Source organism: Brachyistius frenatus, unplaced genomic scaffold, assembly GCF_029030835.1.
Source record: "Brachyistius frenatus isolate BFR_SWC_R1_liver_20210118 unplaced genomic scaffold, ASM2903083v1 Contig_4, whole genome shotgun sequence".
Taxonomy (NCBI): Eukaryota; Metazoa; Chordata; class Actinopteri; family Embiotocidae; genus Brachyistius; species Brachyistius frenatus.
Genome location: NW_027210603.1, coordinates 2,032,916 through 2,042,985, shown reverse-complemented (window position 1 = coordinate 2,042,985; position 10,070 = coordinate 2,032,916). Strand labels below are relative to the sequence as shown.

Here is a 10,070-nt window from a genome sequence, read left to right as displayed (position 1 = left end):
GACAAACTACTTAATCATAAACAGAGGCCTTGAACTTTGACCCTCTGGGTTATATATATATATAGCCATCCTTAGGTGACGGGGGGGGGGGGGGGGTCTGAAAAAAGCTGTTTACTGTACCCGTCAAAGCTTTTATTGCACTTACCATAAGGTAAAGGGTGTGGTTATCATTAAAGTTAGCATCACCGCTGTTATTTTGTTTGAACTCCAAATTCAAATGCTGATATATATTTTATATATTTATATTTTCATTACATTTAGATAAACTAGTAATGGATACTTATTGGAAGAGTCTCAATCTTCCTCCTTGTGTTGACATATAGTGAGATTTTGCAGAGTGAGCATGCTGAATGATATTTTCTAGGTGTGTTTTTACCCCAAGAAGGATTTTAAATTGCATGAGATTGTCCAGAAGAAGAATTAATCGAAGCCTCTGGAGGTAGTTCATTTCTCATTGATCAGCTGGAGGGCCATATCACCCCCACCTCCATAGTAGTCTCACTTCATTATAGGATACATAGTGTACTGGATTGTTAGAACAATATACTTTTTGTATAACGTCGCCATTTAAGGATTTTTGTATGTAGTAATTATGTAATAATGTAGTGTAGTGTATACTGATCCGCCTGACGTAAACATGTCTGTGCTGTTCTTCGCCGAGGCGGTAGGCGGCGATGATTCCCATCAGTGACAGATGACACCCCGGTTAATAAATAGTAGAAGAAGAAGCGGTTTACGCAGATGTTTATGTTCTCCTACTTCCGTAGCTGCCTAAAGCGGAATAACGACGCCAATCTGACGTTAAAATCCAACATTTGACAAGAAGCCGTCGGTCATGTTTCTTATTTTGAACTCAAGTGCTAGAGATGCTCCGCAGATGAGTATGAGTCAGCTGGTTTTCTGTCCGCAGTAGGAGCTCCGTCGTGACTTTTCCTCATTCATCGCAGGCGAAAGCTAAAAGCTAAGCGGGTTTGTTAGCTGCGCGTCATTTAATAAATAACCGTCCGAGCCGCACTTTGTTCGGTGTTTAACTTAGATATCGAGCAAGGCAGTCATGGCCACTCGGCGTCTGACCGACGCCTTCTTGTTAATGCGGAACAATGCAATCCAAAACCGGCAGATATTGGCTGAGCAAGTGAGTACATACGACCCCCGTCTGAGTACACGTAGCAATGCTGCGGTGAGTGGTCTGCATCGTTTTGACATTTTACTGTGTGTGTTTGCATATAGCCAGTCACTAAGCCTGGTAGCTAGATCCTACTGTGTGTGCTTTGTTTAATGATGTCCCTGGACGTTGTTTGTTTGTTTGTTTGTTTGTTTGTCTGTCTGTGGCCTGTAGTTTAACCTCAGGGGTTGATTGATTGTTGTGATGGAGGAGGAGGACATGCTAAATATCTACAGCGATATTCACCCGTGATACGGCTTTTTATTGAAAAGAAGTACAGATAAATAATGGTTGTTTTTTTTGTTCGATTAAATTTGGTGTGATGTGAAAGTCGAAGCATGTTTTAAACGTCCACCTGCAGTGAAACAAACCTGTGCTGTGGCCCTTTGATGTAGTCCGGATTCAACTGTGTCTGTGACCTGATTTTTCTCATGCTGCACTCAAATAATGTGAAACAAGAAAAAACACAGAAGCTCTGTGATGATCCTGAAGAAGATTCCTGAGTTACAGCTGATATTTTCACTTGTGTGCATTTCTGGTGCAGCACCAATGAAAGCAAGTCAGCCGAGTAGTTTAGAAGTGAAACGTCTAAATTCCTTCACCGCAAGCTCCTCAAATGTGAATGTTTGAACACCTTCACATCTTTCACCGTTTTCTGACGTTTTCAAAGACCGAGCAGCTAATCGATTAGGACTTAATCGTTGGCTGATGAAAACCCACTCGTTATCTATTTGCACTATTACAAGTAACCCCGCAGTACGTACAGCCAACACGTCATCTTCCCATTTTTCTGAGCAGACGGGTGGAGCCGACATGTGACATTCACACTCGGATGGGAATATTTTAACTGGTCACCTGCGCGCTGAGGTACATTAGTTTCCTCCAGCCTGCTCGCCCAGAGACGACGAACCTGTCAGGATCTACCATCAGTTAGTTGTAAAGCTTCCACGCGGCGTTTCTAAATAAAAACGGCTCGGCATCAAAACTACTGTTTTCTTCGTCACTCTGCCTTTCCCGATGGCACACATTATAGAAAACTTGATCTTTCAGCGCCACAAAATGATTTGAACTCGCACTTTAAAAGGTTGTACGACGCCAGCAGTGATGCTGCGGCCTCCAGATCACAACACAAGTCGAATACTGTTCTTGTCTCGTAACGCTTGTGTTCTGTGTTTGTCGTCATCGGCTTCATCCGCACCTGTCGTAAAACACAGTTGATTTAGATGTCGTCTACTTGGTGATGAAATTATAAGTCATTAAATTAGCTTCAGTCGACCATGAATGGAGCTTTCGAAGGGAAATCTCTTTAAAAAAAAAAAAAAAGTGCCTGAAGTGCTTTATTTAATTTATTTTTTTACATCAGAGCGATCGGAATAAACACATATTCACAGGTATACAGTAGCTGCACAGTATAAAAAGCAACGACTCAACTAAAACTACTCGGTGAGGTTACTGAAGCTGCTCTACGCTCAGGTTTTAAATAAGTGACTTTGTAAGAAGGCAGCAGGCCTGTTTGTCAACTGAAACAAGTCAAGACAAACACACAGATTGGAGATTGTGATAATAATAAATATCCTGCACACTTTAAACTGTCCTAAAAAAAAATGTTCTTCTTCCTTTTTTTGTTAAACTCAGCCTTCTCAACCATTTCTCCTCTCCTTTCTGGATGATTTATCTCTGCAGTCACACTAACTTTACACCTTTTAAACACAGTATATATATTATGAAGATGGCTAGAATGAATATTAACAGCCAAACCTTCTGTTTTAAAGTGATCATCATTCATTGTTTTCAAAGTAATTTGTTGTTTTTAGTGTATTCAAAAACACATATTTTCTATTCTCTGCTGAGTTTCCGGACCTCACTCTGTTACTTCTGTCTTTCTCACCTTTTTCCTTGTCCTCTGTTGGATGGGACCACTCTGCTATCTGCCACTCACATTAGGAGCTTGATGAGGTATTGTTTCACTCTGTGGTAGAATTACTCTGGAAGCATAAATTAGCGCACCATCACACTGTTGAAGTACGATGTCAAATGTTTGAACAGAGAATGACTTGTGTTTTTAAGTTGGCTGACGATCGGATGGCGCTGGTGTCGGGGATCAGTCTGGATCCCGAAGCTGCCATCGGAGTCACCAAGAAGCTGCCTCCCAAATGGATCGAGGGCGTCGATGAGGTGAATGAGTGCGCTCGGCCCGACCGGTCCTTCCCACCGCAGCTGGTGTCCAAAACAAAGTATTTACATGATTTGTAACTGGTGATCACCGCCTTTCAGATCCAGTATGAAATCACACGGGTACGACAGAAGATGAAGGACCTGGCCTTACTTCATGACAAACACATGAACCGCCCCACACTGGACGACAGTAGCGAAGAGGAGCACGCAATAGAAATCACTACGCAGGAGATCACACAGGTACACAGTGCTGCGATACGCATGCTGCTTATTTTTAGACATTAAAAGATGATATTTTTTTTACTGACACGTCAAATGGACATTTTTGTTTAGCTTGGAGACAGTGAAGTATTTCTGAGAGCATCGTTTAGTATTGATCCACTGGCGGATGTGAAAATATCTGACAGGAGTTGATGAGAAAGAAGCTGAAAGGGAACATCGCTCTCCCGTGCGAGCTCACAGTTTTTACGGTCGTTGCAGATGTTTCATCGATGCCAGCGAGCCGTGACCGGTTTGCAGTCTCGCTGTGGCCACTGCACCGAGCAGGAGGAGAGACTCCTGAGAAACGTGGTCTCGTCTCTGGCTCAGAGCCTGCAGGACCTGTCCATTAATTTTAGGCACACGCAGTCCGGCTACCTAAAACGTAAGAAGAGTCTCACGCTGTGTCTCTTTTTATCCTCCTGTTGTTTTACTGCCGACTGAGCGTCGTGTCATTGTTTTATCCGCCAGGTATGAAGAATCGAGAGGAGAGATCAAAGCACTTTTTTGACTCGGGGCCCTTAATGGAAGAGGATGAAGATTTAGCTCTTTATGATAAGGTGAGTGGGTTTTAAAAAGCAATAATTTGTTCGAGCAAACCCAGTGAGAGTTGGACTACATTTTGCAAAGCTGCACTGTGTATGTAGCTCAAGAAAATAAACAATATTACTTATCTCATGAGCACAATTAAGACTTGAAAAATACATAAACATACATTCAGAATCAACGTTTCTACCAATTACTACTGAGTGTACATTTGAATTTAGCATTTATACTTATTAACACCGGGTTTTGTCACTTTTAACTAATACCACTCGAAGACAGGAAGTGGCCTCAATTAGTACCGCTAATATGTGGAGAAATAAAACAAAAACAAAAAAAAGAAATTCATTTGAAAATATAAGCAAACTAAGATGACATTTGAGGACTTAATAAAAACACGTTTTTAACCTTGTTTCTATATAATAGAAGAGACATTATTACTGTAATAAACATTCAACACCGTGGCTGAGAAATGTACCAATGATAACCTCAAAAACAGACCGCTGGGTTTCATACGTCACAAACCGAAGGAGCCGATCCCGGCAACCTGCAGCTTTCTATATCATTCATTCAATGCTGTCCTTTTGTATTTATCGCTTTAATCTTTTGTGTTTCAGGGGTTCACGGACGACCAGCTGATGCTGGTGGAGCAGAACTCGGTTATGGTTGAAGAGCGAGAGAGGGAGATCCGACAGATCGTTCAGTCCATCTCGGATCTGAATGAGATTTTCCGGGAGCTGGCTGGGATGGTGGTGGAGCAGGTATCTGAAGCAAAAACAAGACTCCCACTCACAGATCAATAACTGACATTTAGGGCAAAGTAAACTCCGCAATCTACAACAAACTGCTAATAACATACCAGAGTATCATTTGTATAAAGTAAATAATCTGCAACAGAGATGATTTTCTTCTCCCTATAATTCCTTGCTTTTCTCCCTCAGGGCACCGTTCTCGACCGAATCGACTTCAATGTGGAGCAGGCTTGTGTTAAAACAGAAGACGGTATGAAACAGTTACAAAAGGTAAACATAATAATGTCTACAAGATATTGAGAGCAGTTCTGTTGTTTTTCCACCTCAAAGAAAGATTATGTTTATTTTTATTTTTTTTATCTGAAGCACTAATGAAACTCCGCTATAATCAATACATCACAACTCCTTCACAATATCACACATCGCAGCAGAAAACGTTTAAGTGTGAAGCAGAAACAGCAGGAAAAGTTCACTTTTCATCAGCGGTTATTTAACACAGTTTTAATTTGGCTGACAACAATTAGGAAGCTGTAAAATGAGGTTGACATCTGAATATTAAAACATGACACAGAACAGAAACTAAACTCCAAACCACAGTCAGAATTAATGTCTGCAATTTTACTGCAAAAAACTCACGTTAAACTTTTAAACAATTTTTGAATAAATCCACTACAAAATCAAACATTTTTAATTGCAACAATCGTTTAAAAAAAATTTTTTTAAATCCTGGAGGAAGTGAGTAATGAGGATATTATGACCTGAATGGGTAAAGGCAAATAATAGAAGAGCTTGAAGAGTCTGGTGAGTTTTTAGAAAGTGAAATCACTTTTCTAAAGTCTTTCAACCTTTAAAACCAGGAAAAGAACACTTTATATTACACAATATCTAGTCTGACGTGGCTTTTGTTTTCTTTGCAGGCGGAACAGTATCAGAAGAAGAACAGAAAGATGCTGGTCATTTTGATCCTCGTCATCATAGTCATTGTTCTAATTTTTATTCTTTTTGGAACAAAGTTTTAATCATGCATTCCTCCGGCTTTTGTTTTTTTCTGTCTGGCTTGTTTGTTGTGCATCTGTGTGGACTTGAGAAGTTGATTCTACTCCAAACGAAGGTGACGGCCTTTCACACCAACCAGGAAACGACAAGAAGAACTGCACATCTTTGCTTTGGTCTTCGTGGAGAAGATGTTTTGGTTGATTTGAACCGAGATAAAACAATCAACAGTTTGTTTTGAGCCGAAGCTATTTTATAAAGCGACTGTCAAGAATGCGCCAGAGATTAGTCGAACCTGACCAACATGTCTGTGTCGTAACAAAACAAAACACTTTGTGGCGTATGAAACTGGAATTACCAGTGTTAAAATGCTAAAGCAGAGCGTTCTCTGTTTAAACTCAAAGCACGAATTGTGATGTTGTGAAAATGCATCGTTTCGGTCTAATATCATTACAGACATTTTAGTTTGTCGGGGAAATGTGACAAGAATGAATGTTTGTGAAAAAACATGCAGTAAATTACATTTTTTTACTGCAAAATTATTTTCAATTCAACATTACATTTACGTCCTGGCTTAGTATTTTCCCTTAAGAAACACAAGGGGAATGTTTTGTATTAGGGCAGTAGCACATAACAAGAAAGGCCATTCTGTTCCAAAATATTCCTCTGGTTTAAGGACCACTTTATTATTATTATTTTTAAATATCCCTACATTAATAACAATGATACTGAAGTCCTTATTGCTCCACTGTTGTCCTGAGGAGGGTGAACACAGCCACGAACCTCCTCCACTTCATCCTGTAATTTTAAATTCAAACCTGCGTCACACTTTTTCATGAAGTGCTCATTTTAAAACACTTGTTTCTGTTGTCCATGGTCCTTGCAAAAAGTGATACCTTTTTTTAAAAAAACAAAAAAACCTTGCAGTTTGCACATATTGAGGCCTGGGGGGGGGGGGTTATGTTATGTTATGGATGTAATACTACTGTCATCTGTATGATAAAAAAAAGAAGAAAGAATTTATTTATTTTCTAATAACTTCAAATAATCCAGATGTGTGCTGTTTGTGGGAGGTTTGCTGTATACCGAGTTGAGTGTATGTGTGGTCTGAACCCAATACTTACTGTCCACTCCACTGAGGAAACTGTGATGTAGTCCAACACTACCAGACATTTGAAGACAACATTGAGTTATTTTTTCCCTTTTTTTTTTTTTTCGGATTAGCCTCATGACATTTCATTTGGCTGTGTTGGAGATTCTTTATATGTTCTTTAAAGATCGATAAACTGAAGTAATGAAGAGCTTTATTCAACATATCTGTACTTGATTCTACACTTTATACACCTGTTAAATCATCTGTGTCATTGATGTGAAGTTGTGTGTGAAAAAAATAGTTATGTCCTAGTGGTACTTCACTTTTCGTATTGTTTATCCAAAACAAGCAGGTGAGGAGACGGCAACGTTTTTTTTTTGTTTTTTTTAATAAACCTGGAACATAATGGTGTTTTGTGTGTTTTGAACTGCAGCAAGGTTGAAATTTGATCAATTATTTTTAATTATTTAGTCATTTTTAAGCAAAAATAGCCAATATGTATATATATAGGTGTTTTTCCTCAAATGTAAAAATTAAGGACTTAAGGAAATTTGAATGTCATCCCTTTAAATTTTCTTTAGATTTGAGTAATCGATAGTAGAGTAATTGTTATGTGCAGGCAGATGACTCAACCGCGCTGGTTTTACTCTGCCACACCAAACTCCTGTTAAGAATCAGGTCAATTTAAATAAACAACAACAAGGGAGCAAAAGCCAACAAATAGTGGTTGTAGCTAAATACCTAAACTTCTAGTTTAAGGCTGAAATAATTATTAATTTGATGGTATTCAATACTGCACTTCACTGTATTATGCACAGTGCCCCTTTGAGGAAAACATGTTTTTTTGGTTTAGATTTAACAGGAATTTCTAACCCGGAAACGGTGTTTTTGTTACATTTCAAAGTAAAAGCCTCACTTTCAAATGTACAATCAAGGCTTAACGACACATACGAATCTCTCCTTTATTCAACTTATAGTGAAGTAATGCATTGAGCCTTTTACAGGAAGTTTAATTCAAATCTTTCTCCATAAGGTTGAAACTAAAAAAAAAACCCTCCTGTAACTTGATGCTAATTATGTAGCTACGAGCTGGTTGCGACTCGCTCCACAATGCTGGCGTTTCTCTTCTTGGCCTGGAAGACCACCGAGCTTTTAACGGTGACGACGCCGTTTGCACCGCATGAATCCGGCTTTATTTCTACCAGCTAAACATGACTTCTTCTGGGCACGAAGACGACCCGTTCCCTGTGGACGACCGCCTGTTCAGCGACACGTTTTCCCAGGATACCGTGTACAGCCTGGTGGGCGAGGAGCTGCGGATCAGACAGCTGTTCGGGGCGAACCTCGGCGTGGCTGCTCGGGTCTGGGAAGCCGTAAGAGCTCACGGTTCAGTCACCTCGCTTCACGCGTAGGTATCATTGCGTGTTGTGCACTGACGTTGTTTGATTGTGTCCACAGGCTTTACACCTGTGCCGTTACTTCGAGGAGAAACCCGTGCAGCTGACGGGGAAGCGGGTCATCGAGCTCGGAGCAGGCACCGGGGTGGTCGGTATCCTGGCTGCTCGACTCGGTATGTTTATGTATTCAAAGTTGTACTACGACAGACTATCAGGTCCACAAATAATAATAATACCCCCCCCCCCCCCAAAAAAAAAAAAAAGTGGAGGAAGATGGGTTTTTTTTAAATTTTGATAATATCGTTAAAATGTCTCAAATACAGTCAAACATGTTGAGAATAAAGTTTAAATGTCAAGAATAAAGTTGAAATACCGTTTCAAGAATAATGTCAAAATGTAAAGAACAAAGGCAACATTTCAAGATTATTTATGTCAGTCATTTGACAGATTGATTCAGAAAAAAAGTCATAGATTTGAACTTTGAAACTTAAGTTTAACTTACTTAATAAACTAAGATTTATCTTGCTTGGATAACTAAAGTTTCCCTTCGTGACAAACTATAAACCTCAATAGACCGATGTTGTCTGATTGACACATTGATCAATAAGAAGGAATTAATTGTAGTAGTGTTTTTAATGTTCTAACATGCAGAAATGGTGAAAATAAACAAATAAAGAGAAACCCTTGAATGACTAGTGTGTCTAAACTTTTGACTTTTTCTTTCAGGTGCAGATGTGACTCTAACAGACCTCCCTATGGCTCTTCCACATCTGGAGGCCAACGTCTCTGCTAACAGGCCCTGCAGCGGTTGGCCTTCCTTCCCTCCCGCTGTCCGACCACTTTCTTGGGGCGAGGACCACATGAACTTCCCCTCCGACTGGGACCTGGCGCTTTGTGCAGATATAATTTACCTGCCAGAGACGTACCCACTGGTCGTGAAGACACTAGTTCATCTGTGCAAGAACGGTGCCTTCGTGTATCTCTCATCCAAAATGCGAAAAGAGCATCAGACTCACGTTTTCTATGAGGAGCATCTAGCGAGCAGATTTAACGTGGAGCTCGTGCATCGTGATGACAAACAAAACAATAATATCTACAGAGCTTCTTTAAAAACAGACCAGTGACAGCAGGAGAAAGCTGCTGGAGGACTGCAACTGTGCAGATCAGAGTGACAGCAGTGAAAAATGCACCACAATCAGAAACAACAGCTTTATTTATGTATTTATACTGTGTCTGTTATGCCGTCTATTTTCAGTCACTTCAGAAATCTGTGATATCCTGTTAATATCTCACTTGTTACAACTCCAATTGTGTTTTTTACAATAAATATTTTAACGTGGTTACAAGTAAAAAAAAAAAAATTAAACATGTCACGTGTCTTTAATTAGTCCTCTGACTGTTTGACAGTGGTCTTAAAATTTGTGATTTTAGATATTTTGTCAATAATGATCAAAAAATAATCTGTAGCAGGAAGTCTAATGGCACTGATGCACGAGCTCTCAGGGTGATTCAGATCAGCCGTATCCTGCAACATCTGCAAGATTATTTTCTTATGTGGCAGTCGGTGTCAATTAAATCTGATCAAAAGACATCCACATCGTCCTGATAAAGCAAACTAATTGTGTAAAACTTTGATTGTTGCTGCTTTTTAAAGATTATTCAAGGTGTTTGAAAAATAGTTGGAATTTTAGAGC

General features: G+C 39.7%; 2 protein-coding genes across 5 annotated transcripts; both read left to right on the top strand.

The window, feature by feature from the left end:
- The first annotated feature begins 732 nt into the window (after positions 1-732).
- On the top strand, positions 733-7,390 carry stx16 (syntaxin 16). 4 transcript variants are annotated; one of them, XM_069709713.1, is made up of 9 exons: positions 733-1,135; positions 3,110-3,121; positions 3,233-3,340; positions 3,440-3,580; positions 3,821-3,983; positions 4,070-4,158; positions 4,759-4,902; positions 5,083-5,163; positions 5,811-7,390. In XM_069709713.1, the coding sequence occupies exons 1-9, from the start codon at positions 1,055-1,057 to the stop codon at positions 5,910-5,912; spliced, it is 921 nt and encodes a 306-aa protein (XP_069565814.1). In that variant the 5' UTR covers positions 733-1,054; the 3' UTR covers positions 5,913-7,390. The 4 variants fall into 4 exon arrangements, with proteins under 4 accessions (XP_069565814.1, XP_069565799.1, XP_069565821.1 ...); XM_069709698.1 differs by having other exon boundaries at positions 733-1,180; XM_069709720.1 differs by lacking the exon at positions 3,110-3,121.
- A 524-nt stretch (positions 7,391-7,914) lies between these two features.
- LOC138630738 (EEF1A lysine methyltransferase 3-like) lies at positions 7,915-9,742 on the top strand. The gene is made up of 3 exons (XM_069715243.1): positions 7,915-8,352; positions 8,438-8,549; positions 9,103-9,742. The coding sequence occupies exons 1-3, from the start codon at positions 8,191-8,193 to the stop codon at positions 9,498-9,500; spliced, it is 672 nt and encodes a 223-aa protein (XP_069571344.1). The 5' UTR covers positions 7,915-8,190; the 3' UTR covers positions 9,501-9,742.
- The last annotated feature ends 328 nt before the right edge of the window (positions 9,743-10,070 follow it).

What these genes read in the sequence shown, in the direction of transcription:
- stx16 (XM_069709698.1), top strand. Translation starts at nt 1,055, where the DNA reads ATGGCCACTCGGCGTCTGACCGACGCCTTCTTGTTAATGCGGAACAAT. An exon ending in GGATCGAGGGCGTCGATGAG is followed by an intron (nt 3,341 to 3,439) that starts GTGAATGAGTGC and finishes ACCGCCTTTCAG; the next exon opens with ATCCAGTATGAAATCACACG. An exon ending in ATTTAGCTCTTTATGATAAG is followed by an intron (nt 4,159 to 4,758) that starts GTGAGTGGGTTT and finishes TTTGTGTTTCAG; the next exon opens with GGGTTCACGGACGACCAGCT.
- LOC138630738 (XM_069715243.1), top strand. Translation starts at nt 8,191, where the DNA reads ATGACTTCTTCTGGGCACGAAGACGACCCGTTCCCTGTGGACGACCGC. An exon ending in CTGCTCGGGTCTGGGAAGCC is followed by an intron (nt 8,353 to 8,437) that starts GTAAGAGCTCAC and finishes TTGTGTCCACAG; the next exon opens with GCTTTACACCTGTGCCGTTA. An exon ending in TATCCTGGCTGCTCGACTCG is followed by an intron (nt 8,550 to 9,102) that starts GTATGTTTATGT and finishes TTTTTCTTTCAG; the next exon opens with GTGCAGATGTGACTCTAACA.